Source organism: Antechinus flavipes, chromosome 3 (assembly GCF_016432865.1).
Source record: "Antechinus flavipes isolate AdamAnt ecotype Samford, QLD, Australia chromosome 3, AdamAnt_v2, whole genome shotgun sequence".
In the NCBI taxonomy this organism is placed as follows: Eukaryota; Metazoa; Chordata; class Mammalia; order Dasyuromorphia; family Dasyuridae; genus Antechinus; species Antechinus flavipes.
The window spans coordinates 84,285,349-84,306,025 of NC_067400.1; the positions used below are offsets into that span (position 1 = coordinate 84,285,349).

A 20,677-nucleotide genomic window follows, 5' to 3' on the forward strand; every position below is an offset into this window, starting at 1 on the left:
CTTCTCCCTTTACCATGGTGGTGATGCTGCTGAGTGAAAAAGAGGAGGAATGGTGATGATGGTGATGGTGAAACATGGGAAAGAGAGATGGATGCCCTAATCTATCCATTAGAATCTTGTGCTAAGGATTTGCTATCTCTATCTAAAGCAAAGTTCTATAGTGATTCACAGAAGCTTCAACTCCATTATACCTAATAAAGTCAATTGAGTGGTTTGGACAACATAAGAAAGAAATTTCAATTAAAATAACTACCTAATCCAACAGGATCTTGCCTATTAAAGCAAACTGTATTCTACTTTTTCTCAATGACTCTACAATTTATCCTTGATAGTCCTTCATAGGACATACCAAGTACACAAAGACTGGCCCAAAATATCATGAAACTTTAGGATCTTCAATTACAAGGGGGCCTTAGAGGTCTAGTCCAAACATCCCACCCCGTACAGAAATTCCCTCTTCCACACCTTTGACAAGTAAGTGGTTTTCTGGACTTCATCAATTCTTCTCATCAACTTTTCTCACCCTGTGCATCATTCTCTTTCCACTCACATGACATGACAAGCTCTCATCATCTCTTGGCTAGACTACCATGGTACCCTTCCAATTGACTTCCGCGCCTTCAGTTTTTTCTCTGTTCTATCTTTCACACAACTGCCAAATGGATATTCCTAAAACATAATTCTGACCATGTCATTCTCCTAATCAAGAGGTTTTGGTGGCTCTCCCCTGCCACTAAATCAAATAAACATTTCTCTTTTTGGCCTTTAACAATCTGATCTCAGTTATCTTTCTAAGCTTATAGAGAACAAGCATTTATTAAACACCTATTATATGTACTGTGCTAAATGCTTTATAAATATCTCATTTGATTTTTCACAACAATGCATATTACAGATTATTTCTCTTCATGAACTCTATATTGGTCTACTTGCATTTGTTCTTGCTCTTATATGATATTCTACCTCCTTCCTCCATAGATTTGCTCTCAAATGTCTAGAATATGCTTCCTCCTAGCATCTGAGCTTTGAATATCTACTTCCCTCCAAGATTAACCAAATGGTCATCTCCTTCCAAAGGCTTTTCCCAATTATTCCTAGTTACTTTATATTGATACTCCCACCATCATCACTTTCTATTTATTTCCTACCAGTTTGTATTTATTTATCCAGTGAACATTTTACATTTCTCCCCTCCCCCTCATAAGCTCCTTCAGAACATATGCTATTTTCACTTTTATCTGGAAATCCCTAGCCCCTAAGCTAGAGCCTGACAAATAATAGCTGTTTTTAAAATATTTGTTGATTGGTCACTGAACTAAAATGAGAGGAAATTAGCTTCCTGATTAGGGCTGGACTAAAATTCAAAAGATATTCAATAACTAATGAAGAAAAAGAAAAGGTTAGAGAAATTATTGTTCAGAGAATTAGAGTACATTTTAGAAATTCTGGGATCTCAAAATTGCTGTGCCTAACTGACATAGAAAATCTTATTGATGGATCCTTTAATTCTCCAGTGAAATCTCTCATGAATTTGGCAGTAATTACCAACTGTTAGTCACTCTTGTCTCCTTTCATCTCATCATTCATGCAGAAACCATCTGTTCTTTTAATTTAACTGCAAGTGTTTACAACTAAGTAAATAACTTCTAAAATAGTGTGTGGCAGTTGGAACCTATATTCCCCTTTTGTTTGGAATGGAAGATACATAAAAAAAGAATAGTATTTATTATTATACATTATAATATTTGTTATCATTATTATTATTAGGATTTATAAAAGAAGTAGGCATATATTACATACCAGGAATTGTGAACACAAATACAAAAATAAAATGATCTTTTTGTTGGTACATCTATATATTTATGTGTGTAAACATATTGAACTAGAGAAGAGATCTAGATTCACTCTAGTTCTGACATTTACTGACTCTATGACTGAGAAGTCATTAACTTTAATTTCCTCATTTATTAAATGAGAATGATATTTTCACAATATGCTTTTTTAGTACTTTATGAATCTTATCCTCTGAGGCATTATCATCAATAATGTTTTCCCTTTATTATGACTCTGACCCCCATTTCTCCCATTTGGTAACAACCACTTCCCTTTCATCCACCCCCTTCCCCAAATTAACTCTCTAAGAATTAGTTAGGGATGAATTACCTATAGTCAGAAACCAATTGCGGGTATTTGACCAGGCTGGCTTCCACCGAGGCTTTGTCTGTTTTCATTATCTTCTTTAGCAAGTCAAACCTCCTTACTCTGTACAGCAACTCTGCCAAACCATCAGAAGATAACTTGCCCTTCTCATTCAAAGTGCACAGGAGATCCCGCAAATCCAACTTTGTGACTAAGTCTGGGGCAAGATCACGGCACAGGAAGAGAATCACATCCTTTTCATCTTCATCTAATTCCTCTTCAATCTGGTGAATGACTTGAGCCGATGTCATATACAAGGTCATTCCAAGGCACCTCTGTATTTGGGCTATATGGACTTAACTCTTTTCAAGAAGAAATTGAGGTACTTTAAAGATCATCTTTAATTGCATTTTTCAGTCTTGCGAATTTCTTTCCAACAAGAAGGTTTCTGTAGGGCTTGGGTTGTTTTTTAAGTCTCTTTTAAAGGAGAGAAGGAAAGAAAAATCTCATATCAAGAGGCTTGAATTAGAAGGTCCCTACCAACTCTGGAATCATTGAACTTTTGATCCTCAGAGAACTATTGCCTAAAATCAATATTAGCTCTTTCTTTTTTCTATGAAGACAACAAATTAAATGCTCCCTCTGCTTACAAAAAAGAAAAAAAAATGAAAATCAAAACATACACTAATCTGTTTAAATACAGAAACTCAAGCCCATTCTAAGTTTCCAAGGGATGTGAAACTAAGCATAAGCTGCATTAATGAGCTGTCTGGACTTTTTTTTAATTACTCAAAAGTTAATCCATCATACAGTTTTAAGGGAAAGTACCAGGGAAATGACAGGTAACAAAAATAGATATGAGTTTTCTATATATGGGAGAAAAGGAATCAGGAAAAGAAAGCTGGATCCCTGATCCTGGATTTTGAACTGAAAGGCCCTTAAAAGTTATCTAATCCATGGTCCTCAAAATGGAAACACTAACCCCTAAGAAGGAGGAATGAAATAACCCCAATGGTATATGATCAACCAATGGGAGAGTGGGAAATGGAACATACTCCCCTCCCCCCATACTAGAGCTTGTCTCCAACACAACCACACTACTCCCCTTTCACCTATTATGACCTCCCACTCTAATCCCTCCCTGGGAATCCCAATCTCTTCCCTTCTCTCATTAATATCTTAGGATGGTCTTAACCTAACCTATACCAGGTGAGCACCAAGCAACTACATAGGTAAAATTTCCTCTCCTTCTAGAGAAATGATTATTAAATTATTGAGAAGATCCATGATTTTCTCCCTTCCTATCTCCTCATTCTCTATTGGGGCTAGTCAGCACCAGAAGGACATGTCACATGAGACTGAATTAACTTTCTCCTCAATCTTATTCGGACCCCACCAAAGTGGGGAAGCCCATGGCATTCTATTCAGGCTTGGGGAAGAGTTGTGTGGTTTAGATCCTTGGTTTAAATTGCCTGAGGTTGGAGGTGATCTGGGAGTGAGTGATCAATCAGGAGTCACATTGTACACCCCTCCCCTAGCCCTTCACTAGAATAGGTCCACCTCCTATTATAATAGTCATTATTCTTATTCATTGTTAACACACCAGAGTTGATTCCACTCTCAGGAACACTTATTCTTCCAGGGGTTATATATAATCTTAAATGGAGTGGGTTCCAGGAGGAATATTTGGCATTCAAGAGTGCTGTGACCCGTTTATTAGTTATCTGTTAGCATAATTAATCAATGATTAATTATCCAAAAACCATCTCTCTCTAACTTTTTATTCATTATACCCTTCCCCCATCTCCAAATGCACTCACAGCCTGCCCTCTAGATTACCTCCTGACTTGAACAAACACCCTCCCTTTTTTATTTCTCATAGAACAGAGTGAATCTCACAGGTTAATTTGACAGGTGATGGATTACACTGAGAACATAGCAGACCTCATTTATTATTATCTTCCCCTTCTCGATCTAAATCCCTTCCCAAACTTCCCTATTTCTGTTATATATATTTTCGTCTACCCAAGTTCAAAAACCATGCTATCATCCTTATCTCCTCAATCTTTGTGAAACCACATTTCCCATCAATTGGTAGACCTTTTTGTTTCTATTTCCATACCATAGTTGTAAACATTTCACACTTTAATTGGAACCTTCATTGACTTAAGTCTAGCCTAAAATAGTTTCCTAACTGGTCTCCCTGTCTCAAGTTTCTTTCCTCTCTAATACATGATCTATAGTACAAGTCTGACAATGGGATTCACCCAATAAAACCTAATGATGTTATATTAATTCTAGGATCAAATAGTTCATCTTTAATTCATTCTTTTTTAAATATATATTTACAAGTAAGTAAATATACATATATGGGGGCACTCAAAAATTTTACTGTTGGGGGTACATGATTCAAAAATTGTGGCATCCAGGGCCCTTGTCCAACGCCTTCATTTTACAAATTAGGAAGGTGAGGGCTTAGCAAGTTAAATTATTTGCCCACAGGAATATAGCTATTACATATCAAAAATGGAATTTGAATCAGGTCTTCCTGATCTCAAACCCAGCACTAGGTTCACTATACCATGTTAAGTTACATGAGCCTGATTAAATCTGATCTGCCAATTACTAGATATAAGACCATTCCACTGGGTGGAAGTCATTGAACCTCATTATATCTCAATTTCCTCACCTGTAAAATACAATTACTTATACTTGGATTATGTATATCACAAGATTATAGTAAGGAAAGTGTTCTATAGACCTTAAAGCATTACACAAATGGAAATTGTTATTTGGGTTGGGAGGCAACCCAACACAGGAGGCTGAGATAGAAAGACAATTCAATCACTAAATTATAGGAATGAATAAAAGCTGTCAGTATTCGTTCAAACTTTTCCCACTAACTTGCTTCAGTAAGTCATTCATTTTTCGTGAGGCTTGGCAAAATGGATCCTCTAAATTTTATAACAAATGACAAAATATGGTTTATTGTTTTAGACAGGCAGTCCCTGGCTTTAAGAAAATCACATATGGGGAATGGTCACCATCAGAGTTCTCACTGATGTTATCCCCTAGAGAAATTTGACCTCAGGTCCCTGTCAGAACATCCTGGAAGCTGATCTTCCAAGTTCATTTTTCTTCTCCTCCCCAATGAGACATACATGTTTAGACACAGCCAATGTGAAAGTGTTTGCTTGTACATTTTCTTTCCCTTTTTCCAGCAGTGGAAGCAAGAGGAGAACAGAAAATAAAACCCTAATAATTTTTTTCTTTAAGTCAAGAATAGAAACTGATAAAAATTGGAAATTATTGATCTAATTCAACCCTTTCATTTTATAAACTAATTAGGAAGTTCTGAATACTTGGTTCATCTTCAGACCATTTATTCAGTAGGCTTATACTCAAAGCCTATCCATCTTCGTGGGATCTGCCATGGTTTGCAGTTTGCAGATAGCATTGTTTTCAGGAACTCAAGGTTACTTCCATATCAGCATGAGGGACAAGACTAGGACATCAATGGAAAGAGTGACGTAATAAAGGGAAGGAGCAATGTATTTGGTTGCCATCCAAGGACATGGGTTTGAATCCCAACTCTGTTACTATGTAATCTGGGCAAATCACTTTTTTCTCAGACTAGGAAGTCCAGCTCTTTGAATTTCCTAATTTGTAAAATGATGAAATTGGGCTATGTAGATTCTAAGGTCTATTCCACTCTTAAGAAATCCTATAAGCACTCTCTATTATAGATTAAAAGGTTTCTTTCTTTGGGCTGAGATGCTAGTCATCCTTTTCATAACAGTGCTTCTAAGGGAAAAAATGAATTTTGGATTCTCACTAAACAATTTACAATAAAACTTTTGGAACACATCCTATTCCTTAATTCAAGGCTGACTCAGAGTGTATGTGTATGTATGTGAGAAAGAGAGAGAGAGACAGAGAGAGAGATAAAAAGACAGAGAGAAAGAAAGAGGGAGGGAGGAAGAGGAAGGGAGGGAGAGGGAGGAAAGGAGGGAAGGAAGGAGAGAAAGAGAGAGAGAGAGAGAGAGAGAGAGAAACAGCATCCACAGATACCTACCATATACTGCAACACCTATACTTTTTATAATTGTTACAATGAAAATACTGACATATGACACCATACCATGCCTTGCATACTGGCTCACAATCAATAAATGAGATAAGTATCAAAATTGCTATATTTTAGTTTAAGAAATTCAGAGAAAATTTTTTCTGAATACAACTTTTTTTTTTTAAGTGACTGCTTGCTGTTAAACAAGTAAATTAGAGAAAATGAGGCTGCAAGGGATAGTGAGAATAAAGCTACTTTCTTTAAAATGATCTTTTCTCTTTACAATTTTCTCTTTGTAAGTGGTTTCCCTTTATAAATGATTCCTGTCTATTTAATATATTAGCAGTCATCTGTGAAATACTTTGTCAACCATGCATTACTTAAATACATTTGTAAGTAATGACTTCATCTACACTAAAAAAAGACTTTTCAGTAAGTTAAAGCAGCATTTCCCACAATCAAGCTAAACTGATGAGGATTTACTAAAATCGCACTATTGTTATTACCCATATGTCTAACTCATGAAAAAAATCCATAAGAGCTACTTATCTGAAGTTCCAAGGAAATAAAGTCTTTGTGAGAAGATTCACTGAAAGTGAAAAGTTTGATTTTTTTTTCAGAAATTTCCTGGGTATTTTTTTTTTTTTATTACATGAAATTTTCTAAAAGATGACCTAATTTTTAAAGTTTGCCCAGTAAAGTCCCAAGTCAACACTGGTACTTATATAGTAAGTTAGAATTTAAGAGAAAATACCAATTTTTACAACAGAAGCCATGGTTTTCTATTATTATCTTTATTAAAAATCAAATTTGGGGTTTTCTCCATTCCTATGGAAGTTTTCAAAGATGAGTAGGCAACAACGGGATCATAACAGATGATAAATTTAAAACTTGGTGATGTGGCTACTGAAGCTAGGTAGGTTGCTTTTCCCAAAGGTAACCTAGAACAACTATTCTTCAACTGGGAGTCACAGACCCACAAAGGATCCATAGATAAATTTCAAAGGGTCTAAGAAGTAGAATGGGGGGAGGGGAAAAGACATTTATTTTCACCAATCTTTAACTGAAATTTATTATTTTCTTCAAAATGGAAAAATCCAAGGACTTGTTTGAGGAAAAACTGTTGCCAATTATATTTGACTTCAGAGACACTTTTAAAACCTGCTCAAAATACAGCCCAAGTTATCTAAAAATGGCTACTGAATACTAGATAGAATGTTCACAAGACTTATGTAAATTTTGGTTTTATCAGGAAAAAAATTTGGATTCTAATGGCTGCCAAAAGGGGAAAGGAGAGATTTACATTTCAAAGATAGACTTGTAAAAGTTAAATTTCAAAAATAAACTTGTAAAAGTTATAGAAGGCTAACAGAGGAAAGTGGTTTATATGACAAAAATAGGAAGGATTAGGGCAAGCTATAAAATTTTTATGGACATTTAATTTTTATCTTTTCTTAATTACCCTGTAAACAAAAATTTTTAACATTCATTTTTTTAAAAATTTGAGTTCTGAATTCTTTCTTCCTTTCTTTTCTCCTCCCTGCCTGAAAACAAAAACAATTTGAAATGAATTAAACATAAGTAGTCATGTAAAATATTTCCAAACAAGTTATAAATTTTCAATGGACACTGAGGAGTTTTTTGAAATTTATAACTAGCTAATGGTTATAAAACTAAGTCAAAAACTCTCTTATCCCTAACCAGTTATTGGAAATCTCATCTAAATTCTTTACTACAATGAAAGCCACATTCATTTACATGATCTCTTTATAAATAAAATGGTCATACTGGAAACAAATAGAAAAGAAGTTAAAAACCCTTGTGAATATTTCAATTTTGAATGTAAGCAGCAAAATTATTTAGAGACAAGGCCCATAAATGCTTTACTCTACTGACAAGAGAGTTTTACATTCATTCATCCATTCTGTCCTCTCTCTCTCTCACATACACACTCACTTACACACACACAGGGTTAAGAATCCCTATTCTAACTATTTCTAGCCATATGAAAAGATGCTCCAAGTCATTATTAATCAGAGAAATGCAAATTAAGACAACTTGAGATACCACTACCCACCTGTCAGATTGGCTAGAATGACAGGGAAAGATAATGGGGAATGTTGGAGGGGATGTGGGAAAACAGGGACACTGATACATTGTTGGTGGAATTGTGAACACATCCAGCCATTCTGGAGAGCAATTTGGAACTATGCTCAAAAAGTTATCAAATTGTGCATACCCTTTGATCCAGCAGTGTTTCTACTGGGCTTATACCCCAAAGAGATACTAAAGAAGGGAAAGGGACCTGTATGTGCCAAAATGCTTGTGGCAGCCCTGTTTGTAGTGGCTAGAAGCTAGAAGATGGATGCCCATCAATTGGAGAATGGTTGAGTAAATTGTGGTATATGAATGTTATGGAACATTATTGTTCTGTAAGGAATGACCAACAGAATGAATATAGAGAGACCTGGAGAGAACATGAACTGATACTAAGTGAAATGAGCAGGACCAGAAGATCATCATATATTTCAACAATACTGTATGATGATCAATTCTGATGGACCTGGCCATCTTCAGCAATGAGATGAACCAAATCAATTCCAATGGAGCAGTAATGAACTGAACCAGCGACACCCAGGGAAAGAACTCTGGGAATGACTATGAACCAACTACATACAATTCCCAATCCCTCTATTTTTGTATAATAATAATATTATATTATTTCCTTCACAGGTTAATTGTACATTATTTCAAAGTCTGCTTCTTCTTGTATAGCAAAATAACTGCATGGAAATCTTTACATATATTGAATTTAACATACTTTAAAAAAAAAAAAAGAATCCCTATTCTAGAAATTAACGTGTCAATTAACAAAATAAGATGGCAGGTTTAATACACACACACACACACACACACACACACACACACATTAATATAGAGGTGAGAAAAATATATATTCACATACACACATACATATGTGATGAAGTAGCTGGCTAGATTAGATCATGAGATCTAAATCTTAATGAGAGCCCTGTTATATGTAGAGATTGTAAGAGGAAAAATAAAGATTACATGTTGAATCACATTTAGTCACATGTTAAATGATGTCAACAAGTTATTTATAAAGTGTCCAAAATGTTCCAGGCACATGACCTTGAGTAAGTTAGGGTCATTTGCAAAATGAGATTTTTATATTAAATGAGTTCTAAGATCTCTTCCAGTTCTCAAATTCTATGAACAGAAATACAAAAGAAAATGATTTAGTTTTGAAGGATAGAACACAACTCTGGGGCAACAGAAACAATAAGAATAGCTCCTATTAATACTGCCTTACAATTTGCAAATTATTTTACATGTGTTAAAATGTTACAGATGAGTAAATTGATGTAGAAGGAGATTCAGGCTCACAGAACTAATCTTTGAGGAAGGATTTGAACTCAAGATTTTTTTGCCTCCAGTTTCAACACTTTTCACTGAACTAGCTACATGCTTAAAACCAAGAAAATAATCTAATAAAAATATTTTTTCCAAAATCTGTTTTTTAAATAGTTATCATATATCAGGAGAGAACATGGCACAGTGGAAATAAAATAGACTCTGAGCTCAAATTCCTCCTGTGATATTTACTTACTACTTGGTGTAAGTCCACTTTCTGTAAATCACATAACTTTCCTGGCCTTGCATTTCTATGTCTATAAAATCTGAAACCTCTTTGATTCCTTCTGGTTTTAGATCTACGATTGTGGATGAACCCTAAATAATTTGGTGTAATAAATACTTTCATGCTATAATTTGGACACTTTTAGGGTGTCTGCAAAAAAAAAAACAACAACAAACTGATGCTTTTAGGATTTCAGCAATGAGTCCTTGGAGGATGCCTAATATAGACTTAATTCAATTCAAAAAACACTTTATAATTTATTTGTTTTCTATGTTTAAGACACTATGCTAGGTGCTAAGGATTACCCCCCCCCCAAAAAAAAAAAGAAAAAGAAAAAAGAAAAAACCTGAAATCAAACTCTGTTTCAATTTTACAACTTTGTTTATCTACGTTCAGAAGATAGAGATCTATGCAAAGTAAAAGACAAATTTTACTCTCATTCATAAGCTGTGCCCATCATGCTCCCACTTTCTACATAAATGGAAATAAAATAAAGTGCACATGCTTCTTTCTCTCCCTCCCTAACTCAGAACTACTCACTTACCTCTTCCCCAATATCAGCTGCTGCTCCTCGCCTTCTCTTAGTCTAGTTTAGGCAGAAGAGGAAGGGATTCATCCAGCTCTCTTCACCATTACTATATAAACTATCTCTCTGTATGAAAATATCTGATTTCCTTTGATTTTCCAACAATTGGTTCAACTTACAAGGTTATTTCCATTGTTTTTAGTTCTTTATCTTCTTTTGCCATCTCAACTGACATTCTAGTTTTATAAAAATTCCCTGTAACTCCCACTATGATAACTTGATAACTCAGACCTTCACAATGCATCCAGGAAAAGCATGTGCTAATTTAAAGAAAATACTGACCCTTTTAACCTCAGTTCCCCCAAGCTAATTCATCCAAAGTATGACTACTTTGGGGCATTCTTTGGAGATTAAATAGCAACCCTCAACCTTCAAATAGCCTCGAAACCAATGGGTAGAATCAATTTGTCATAGTGATTCATTGAGCCAAATGGAGCCAAAATTTTAAAATTAGTTACATTTACTTTGCTGATAGAAGTAGAAAGGGGAGGGGCAAAAGAAAGTACACCTCTGGAGAGCATTAAATAGCCAGAAGAGAAATGATAAGGAGTAGTAGTTGGCCAGGCTTGGGAACAATAAAATTCTGGCTTGACTACACTTTCAAAATTTCTCTTCTTTCTCCTTTTATCCTTGCCCATGAAAAATCCACTAAGGATCTTATTGTTATGCCCTGAATAAAATTATTATATCCCCCCATCTTTTTTCCTTGCCATTAGGATGGCAAGGAGTCACAAAAGAAGCCTTGAAATACCATTGTGTCATAAAACTCCAGATGCCTTATGTCAATCCTTGCTGAGATAATTCCCCCTCCTTTTGAGTATTGTCCCTTGCTCTGTATCTCCTACTCTCGACCTTCTTATCTTTGACCCTTATCCTGTCAGGACTAAGTTATGATCCTTTCTTGGAATTATGGCTTGTCCCCTCATCCAGTTTCCTTACTCTCGTTATCTGTCTTTGTTTCCCCTATAAGATTGTATACTCAGGTTATTCTGTTTGCAAACCCTAGTTAGTTATAAAAGTTCCCCGCTTCAGTCACTCAGGGCTGGAATGATTTTTGGACATGAGTCAGCTAGCCTAAACTCTTCACAATTAAAAAATTAAAAACCAATCTCTGTCTTGCCTCAGTTTCTCTGGCATTATATTATATTAAGATTATGTTGTCCTTCATTTACATAACACTTCAAGCTTTATCTAATATATTTTCCTCACAGAGGTCCAATGGAAAAGTGACACTTTAATCATAACCTCATTCCCTTCACAACAGAATCTTGGACTCTGAAAAAATGGGTTCTCACAGGTAAACTTTTGCCTCCTAGATTGAGGCCTCAAGTCACTTCCCCATCATCTTCACCCAACCTTCCCTTTCTAATTCCCCTTCATAAAGGGGGTTGTCTTTCCTTATTAGAATGGATACTCCTTGAGACTAGATCCTGTCTTGTTTACTTGTATTGTATTCCCAGTATCAAGCAGGGCATGTAGCATATCATATACTAAGTGCCTAATATTTTTAATTTTTAATGTATGTTTTATCCTCATGTTAGAGATAAGAAAACTAAGTCCTCCAAACTGAAATGTCTTGTTCTGTGGTCATAGAATGTCAAAGCAAAGACCAAAATCTAGATCTTCTGATAACTCTTTCCACTACTGATTTCAAAGTCTTCTGGTCTTAGAATCATCCTGCAAACATTACTGCCTGTCAGATAGATAATCTGTTGGTGAGTAATAACCAAGTTCCGGAGACAATAGTGAATAAGACCACTCGTCAAACCTACTTGTAAGCCATAAAATTTTCAAATTAGTAATATGAAGCTCTTGGTCTCTCTTTTTCCTATAAATTTATGTTGTTGCTCCTGGCTCTCTGTTAATGGCTTCTGGAACTTAGCCCACTCCAGTTGTTATAATTACAATAAAGTTTGTCCCATTGACTTGGATATGGATTCAAGCCTGCAAATTCTTTTGAGATACCTCATGACATTGATCTGTGACCCAAACTTTTGGGTCCCCCTTCCCAACCTCAATCATAGCAGCTGCAAAAACATAAAAATGTAGAATCATTTCCTTTTTTTTTTTTTTTTAATAACTTTTTATTGACAGAACCCATGCCAGGGTAATTTTTTATATTATCCCTTGCACTCACTTCTGTTCCAATTTTTCCCCTCCCCCCCTCCCCCAGATGGCAAGCAGTCCTTTACATGTTAAATAGGTTACAGTATATCCTAGACACAATATATGTGTGTAGAACCGAACAGTTCTCTTGTTGAACAGGGAGAATTGGATTCTTAAGGTATAAATAACCCGGAAAGAAAAGCAAAAATGCAAGCAGTTTATATTCATTTCCCAGTGTTCTTTCTTTGGGTGTAGCTGATCAAGCCATCCTTGATCAATTGAAACTGAATTACTGTGTTTCCCCGATAATAAGACACTGTCTTATTATTTTTTTGGACACCAGAGGGCTTATTTTAATCAAATCACTGGGGAAGAACAGGATGACGCGCTCACGTGCATTTCACCCCGGGCGGGGGGGGGGGGGGGGGGGGGGGGGGGGGGGGGGGGGGGGGGGACAGTGCATACAGAGGGTACCGTAATGTAGCGTGTAGCACTGGGGATCACCTTCACTACAGTAGCAATCTCAATAGGGCTTATTTTTGGGGGAAGGCTTATTTTAGAGGAATCTTACACAGTAAGGGGAGGGCTTATTTTTGGGATAGGTCTTATTATCAGGGAAACACGGTAGCTCTCTTTATCGAAGAGATCCACTTCCATCAGAATACATCCTCAAACAGTATTGTTGTTGAGATATATAATGATCTCCTGTTCTGCTCATTTCACTTAGCATCAGTTCATGTAAGTCTCTCCAAGCCTCTCTGTATTCATCCTGCTGGTCATTTCTTACAGAACAACAATATTCCATAACGTTCATATACCACAATTTACTCAACCATTCTCCAATTGATGGGCATCCATTCATTTTCCAGCTTCTAGCCACTATAAATAGGGCTGCCACAAACATTTTGGCATATACAAGTCCCTTTCCCTTCTTTAGTATCTCTTTGGGGTATAAACCCAGTAGAAACACTGCTGGATCAAAGGGTATGCACAGTTTGATAACTTTTTGAGCACAGTTCCAAATTGCTCTCCAGAATGGCTGGATGTGTTCACAATTCAACCAACAATGTATCAGTGTCCCTGTTTTCCCACATCCCCTCCAACATTCCACATTATCTTTCCCTGTCATTCTAGTAGAATCATTTCCTAAGAATTAAAAAAAAACTGACCTTAATAACCCAGAATTTAATAAACTTGAGAACATAAATAAGGGAAAAACTTCCTATTTGACAAGAAAAAGCTTAGCAGAAATTAGATTCAGAAAATAGTTCTGAATCTAATATATATAATATATGTTCTGAATCTAATATATATAATATAGAGTTAATTTACTCTATAGAGTAAAATAAACTAAAAACAAATATGAAAGGCCACACCCCAAAAAAGAACAAGTTGAAAAGAACTATATCAGATATTTTTCACAGCTAGGGCTAAGGAGTCAACTCTTAACCAAAGAGGAAATCACAAAAGACAAGTTAAGTAACTTTTATTAGAAACAAGAACAACAAACTTTTGATATAAAAAGAATGAGAAGGTATTTGAAAAAAAAATCTTTGCATCAAATTTTTCTGACAAGGGTCTTGATATCCAAGCTTTTTAGGAACTTAACCAAAAAAAAAAAAATAAGACTAAAAGCCATTTCCCAAATGATAAATAATCAGAAACATGAAAACACACAGTTCTCAAAAAAAAAGAATTTCATTCTATTAAATCATATCAAAGAAGAAAAATTCAAATCATAAAACCCTCTAGTTTTATCTCACAGACAACAAAGTAGCACAAGATGCACAAGAGTTCAATCAATCATAAACTAACACAATTTGAGTCTTTTATCTATTAAACAGATATATACATACTATATAAAAACCTACTCCCTGAATGTAGCTTATGGAATATAAGAATTTGGAATTCACTCTCCCATCAAAGAAATAATGTCATTGACAGAACAAATGCTTCATTCCTTTAGTAAACAATGATCCGACCTTTCCCACCCCTTTGGGACACACAGAGACATTTTGTATACATTTACTGAGAATGAACTACATACAAAATACTGTCTTATGATTCTTAGTATATCTTAAGATTACTAGTATGTATAAGTAGTCACTTGTTGACTAATAGAAAGGAAAAAAACTCTAGTGATGAATAATAGTTTTAAAGCTTTAGCACATATAGTAGAACCTTAATAAATACCCATTCTTTCCTTTCCCTTCCTCTTCCATTCCCTCTCTGAAAAACTAAGAGTAAATTATAGTTCTCCCATCAAAGAATCAGAAGATCTCAGAGTGAAAAGGGAACTTAGAAGTCATTTAGCCTACCTGAAGCAAGCATGCTTTTTACAACATCCCATGATGTTCCTGTGGTTGCTTTAACATCTTCACTTCATTACCTTAAGAAGAAATCTATTCCATTTTTGGACAGCTCTCAATGTGAATGCAATAGAATTGCACTATGTTACGTCTGAGGAAATGACTTACCTAGCCCTCTAAAATTCGTTGTAATTTTTATCTCTCAAGAATCAGAGAGAGATTAAGTGACTTATCTAATATCAAACAGAGAGTAAGGAAATGAGGCAGAACCCATTCAGGTCTTCCTAACTCTAAGACAATACATTCCAGCTGCCAGTGGCTTCTAAATTATAGGCTCCTCTAGGGCTAGGAATGTTTTTACCCTGGTAGTAACCCAGTGCTGAATATTGCATAATAAGAGTTAAAATGCTTTTTCATTTATTTATTGTGACAAATTAAAAAAACAGTTGCTAACAACAACTAGCATGAAGTTTTGCAATGGGTTTTACATGTGTTACCTCATTTGATTTTCAACAACCTGGATGTTAAAAGCTATTATTATTCCCATTCATATATTTATATTTATGGGGATATATATTTTTATCCCATTTGAGACTCAGAGAGTGACTTGTCCAAGATCACAGAGCTAATAAGTATCTGAAGCAGGATTTGAGCTCAGGTCTTATTGACTCAAAGCCTTGGGCTCACATTTATAAAGAACTTTGAAGTTTGTCAAATAACCCTGTGAGGAAGGCAGCACAAGTATCATTATCTTATATTACTTATACTACACAATGATTTCCTTTTTCAGAAGAATTTTTTTTGGAGGAAAGGAAGCAAACAGTCAAGAAATAATTATTAAGTGTCTCCTAAGTTTTAGGAAATTTGTCAGACACAGGTGATAAAAGTATAAAAAATGAAACAGAAACATTTTTTCCTATACAGAGGAAGAAAATCCAAATTGTCCTTTTCTATTTTTACTAAAGCCTTTATTGATAATTTTCCTTATGTCTAATATCATGACCAAAATAAGTCTTTATTGGCTCGAGTTTTTCAGTGATTTATAATTAGTCTAGACTGTTTCCTTAGGGATACTTTTTTTCCTCTTAAAAATGACTAATGCTTAAAGAAAAGGATCAGATACTTGGCCTAGGATGAACACAAATACAAGTATAAACAAAAGGTTTCCTTTGCCTGACTTATTTTTTAGGGCATTTAGGTAACTGAGAACAATCCAGGAACTCCCTGGGACTATATACTAAATCCATCTATAGGAATGGGGGCCATGACCTCGGTTTTCCTAGCTGTATTTCAATATAATTGTTTTTCTTTGTAATCCTATGTATTTTATGAATATAAACTGCTTGCATTTTTGTTTTTCTTCCCGGATTATTTATACCTTCTGAATCCAATTCTCCCTGTGCAACAAGAGAACTGTTCGGTTCTGCATACATATATTGTGTCTAGGATATACTGTAACCTATTTAACATGTAAAGGACTGCTTGCCATCTGGGGAAAGGGGGGAGGGGAAAAATCGGAACAGAAGTGAGTGCAAGGGATAATGTTGTAAAAAATTACCCTGGCATGGGTTCTGTCACTAAAAAGTTATTTAAAAAAAAAAAAATCCTATGTATTTTATTCTGTGCATTTAAAACCACTCTAAGAAAGGTTCCATATTGCAAAAAAAAAAAAAAAAAAAAAAGGTGGGGTGGGGGTGAGGAGGGTCGTCCATGGCAAATAAAACAAATTAAGAATCCCTGCTATCAATCTATACAAATTTATACAAATGTGAATTATTCTCATTCTTTCCCTTTTTTGTTGATCTAAAATATAATCAGTAATGTCTAATAAATGAACGAAAAGCATTTATTAAACTCTGACAAGAATTTCATTCCAATAACAGTTTTAACTCAGAAATAATAAATAAATAAATAAAGGCTTTATTTAATCCACAAGCTCCAAGACTAGAGTAAATTGCTCCCAACTTCAATTCGGACTACTACAGTGGCGGAAGTCTAGGCCCGCTGCCGCCGGATCCGCAGGTCCGCAGGTAAATGACTCACTGCCCACCAGCTAAATTTAACTGCGCTGGGACAGGGGGAAGGGACAAATGCTCCCTCGTACTCACGGGGCGGGAGGCTCGGGCATCCAGCGCTCTGATATCGGCCGCGGAGCAGAACCCACAGGGGAGACGTAGAAACACCAGTTTGTAACTTTCTAACGCAACAGTTGCTAACGCGCTGGAGACAGTTTCATTTTACAAGCTAAGTAGGCAAAACAGGAAGCAGGAAATTTAGTTTTGCGAGGCACAACCGGACTGGTTTGTTTTGGATTCTAGAATTTGACTCTGTACTGGAATTGGTTGTGGCAGCTTATTCCTCATCATTCCGGTTTTAGGGAGGATATAAAAGGGTGGAAGAAACCACGACATAAACGCACCCAGAAGCCAACTCAGCATTCTGGGGCTGACTGCTTGCTCTCCAGAGCGAAGTGTCCGGTTCGAATTTCTAACGTAAAGCCTTAATTCTCGAGACTGAAGCGTAGGAATGGAAAGTTCCCCTACAGAACCCCCCCCTTCCCCGCGCACCTACAGTTTTCCGTAAAAGCCCCTCCGAGCCCAGTTTCTGACTCCCACGCCCTGAAAATGACTCAGTCACAAAATACATCCTCATTAAGAGAAGTAGGTGGGTGGGGATGAAGCAAGCCCAAAGGTTTTTCCCGTGGGAACCCAGGAAAATTGAGTAGATCCCCGAATAATTTTGATTTGGAATTTCAAAAAAATCCTTATCTAGTCACCCTCCTATCCATCCTCCCACCCTTTTAAACACACAGATACACACACACACACACACACACACACACACACACACATACATTCTGGGACAGCAGTTAGGGGGAGCGGAATAAGGAGTGGCTTGTAGTCCAAATTTTTTTAAAGAAAAATCCTTTTTGAAAATAACACCCTCGATTATGTACTCAAAAGTCCAAACTTTTTGCGTGGAGTTCTAGGTCCTCTTACTTTACTTCAAATTTGTATTTTCTCAGCCTATCTCCCAATAGTTCCTTCAGAAACTGAGTGCTCAGACTAACAATGCTGCCCTTTGTTTTCTCAAAGCCTTGATCTACCATAATCCGATCCAGAATGCCTCCCAGCTCAATTGTTATACTTTTTTATCCAATTCAAAAGTCACTTCCTCAGTTCAATTTAACCAATGTATATCAAGTATCTAACAAGTACAGGGTCATACCCCCTTTTTTTTTCCCTCAAGATTATGATCTCCTTGGGGGTAGTGGGTAGGGAAGAGAGATACAAATTAATATAAAATTGAGTGGATTAAAAGAAAAGCTCCAGGCAAAATTCTTCAAGAAAATTTGAGGAGCCGTGATCATTTTCAAGGAAAGCCTCCAGAAAGAAAGTTTCCCTTCTCTTCCCTATCTACCTCACATTCATCCAAACTGCTTTCTTTCCAGCCCTGAACAAAAATAGCATTAACTTATTACATAACATATTGTATTGTAATTATTTGTGTGACTCTGTGTATATGTCCATGTGGGCAGAAACCACTTAATACATGCGTGTGTTTTCACATATTTAGCACCTTGCTGAGCTGGAAGAGAAGTTCAAATTCTTCATTGGAAACAGAGGTGGTGTTGTTTCTATTTCCTGACCAGATTCTCCCAAAAATCATAGAAGCAGAAAGGGATTTCTGAAGTCTAAATCAAAACAGAGAATCCCTTCTAAAACATTTCTGACAAGCAATCATAAATTCAGTGCTAAAAAGGATGTCCAGCTGCCTATGTATAATATACATCAAATTGGTTTTTTTATCCTTAATAAAGGGAAGGAAAAGAGAGGGACAGAGAAAGTATTTGGAATTCAAAAAAAAAAATAACTAATGTCAAAAAGTGATTTTACATGTAATTGGGGGAAAATTTTTTAAATTTAAATACATTTTAAAAGAAAGAAAGGATATCCAGGGTCATTTATTCCAATCTTTACATTTTAGAGATAATGAAACAGATCCAGAGAATGTGAAATCAACTCAAGGCACAAAACAGACCTTGAATCAGAACCTAGATTTTTTTTCTTTAGATGCAATGGTTTTCATTAGTAAGCATCATGTGTAATGGGGATAAACTGGAACCATTCCCAGTAACATCAGGAAACAAACAGAGTTGCTCACTATCACCATTACTATTCAATATTGTATTAGAAATGCTAGCCTTGGCAATAAGTGATGAAAAAGAGATTAAAGGAATTAGAATAGGTAATGTGGAAACCAAATTATGGCTCTTTGCAGATGATATGATGATATACTTAATTTTTCCACAATCATTTGATGAATCCATTATCTGATTCCAGATTGACACCTTCCATTGAGGAGGAGCCCTAGTTTTTTTGGAAGCAAGCCATTCATTCCTCTTTTGGAAAGCTCCATTTGTTAGGAAGATTTTCTTTTCTCTGAATCTTTCCACCAAGCCAAACAAGACAAATCCAACTCCCTTCCCACATGCTAGCCTTCCAAATATTTGAAGATGGTTATTTGGGCTTGGTTATTTCACATTGCTGTCCTGCACAAGGACAGAGATGTAAAATGTTTCCAAGATCATGCTGCACTATACCCCTCCTCTAGTCCTGCTCAGTAATGTGGAACTCAGAAATGAACAAAATATTTTTTGTTTTGTTCTGGGCAATAAGCCACTCTTAATGAAGCTTAGAATAGAATTAGGTTTTTTTTTTTGTTTTTTTTTGTTTTTTGGCTATTGTGTCACTGTTAATTCATCTTGACCTTAATTTAAAGTCCACTAAAATTTTTGAAGACACAAAATCTTTGTCTTCCTACCTCTGTAATACTGTACTTGTGAAGTTAATTACTTGAACCCAAAATTAAAAAGCCCTAACTTTTCTTGTCCATCCTAAGGAAAGGTAAATTCCTGCCTATTTCAGTGGGCCATACAGTTTTGAAATTAAAAAAATAAAACTATAATAGAGATAATAAAAACATTTCAGTATATAAATGAAGGACAATGGGCTCAGAATTTCTCTTATAATACCAGATAGACAGCTAGATAGCAAAGAATCAGGAAGACTCACCTTCCTGAATTCAAATCTGGTCTCAGATACTTATTAGCTCTGTGACCCTGTTTCAGGCACAAATCTAAACATTTTTATTAATTTAATATTATTGAGGCAGCTAGCTGGTGTAGTAGATAGAGTGTTGAGCCTGGAATCCGGAAAATCTGACCTCAGCTTTCAAACATCTGGACAAGTCACTTATATCTGGCTCTCTCAGTGATTAGTCAACAATAGGTCTCAGCCCAAACCTCAGAGCGAATGTAAATAACAGTTGCTTCTGTTTTGACCAGAAACCCTTGGAGTCTCCCCCTCCAAGAGTAGTTAAATTACTATTTAAATAAATAAATTAAAATAAAATAGTTAAATTACTATTTAACAAAGTAAAATAAGCCGTTCTTTGCCTTATTTTTTACCTAGCCTTAATTATTGAATGGGAATTGCCTCAGACAAACTGAGGCTTGAAAAAGACCTAGCTTTAAAAGACCAAGGTCTCCACTGCATCCGGGACCTTCCTGATTTATAACTGACCACTGGACCCACATGGTTCTGGAAGGAAAAGTAAGGCTAATGACTGCACAGCCTTATTTCATTTCTACAAAACAACTCCTGTGAGACAGGTACTTTTATAAACTCCAAATTTTCAGTTGAGGAAACTGAGGCAGGTAGAGGAGGTTAAGAGATTTGCCGGAAATCAAGCAGTTTGCCTAACTTCTGATTTAAATTCAATTCTTCCTAAATCTAGACCTAGTA

The 20,677-nt window shown here is 35.8% G+C and overlaps 1 protein-coding gene across 6 annotated transcripts in view; it reads right to left on the bottom strand.

Annotated features, from left to right (window-relative positions):
- CFLAR (CASP8 and FADD like apoptosis regulator) overlaps nt 1-20,677 on the bottom strand; it is an 81,606-nt gene that overhangs the window by 40,174 nt on the left and 20,755 nt on the right. For 2 of the 6 annotated variants that reach the window (XM_051983794.1, XM_051983796.1), the window contains exon 2: nt 2,164-2,616. In XM_051983794.1, coding sequence (XP_051839754.1) covers nt 2,164-2,462 — 299 coding nt within the window. In that variant the 5' untranslated portion in view covers nt 2,463-2,616. Of the gene's footprint in view, nt 1-2,163; nt 2,617-3,121; nt 3,181-16,978; nt 17,723-20,677 lie in introns of those variants that run through there. The other 4 variants (XM_051983797.1, XM_051983793.1, XM_051983795.1 and 1 more) reach the window with 4 other exon arrangements.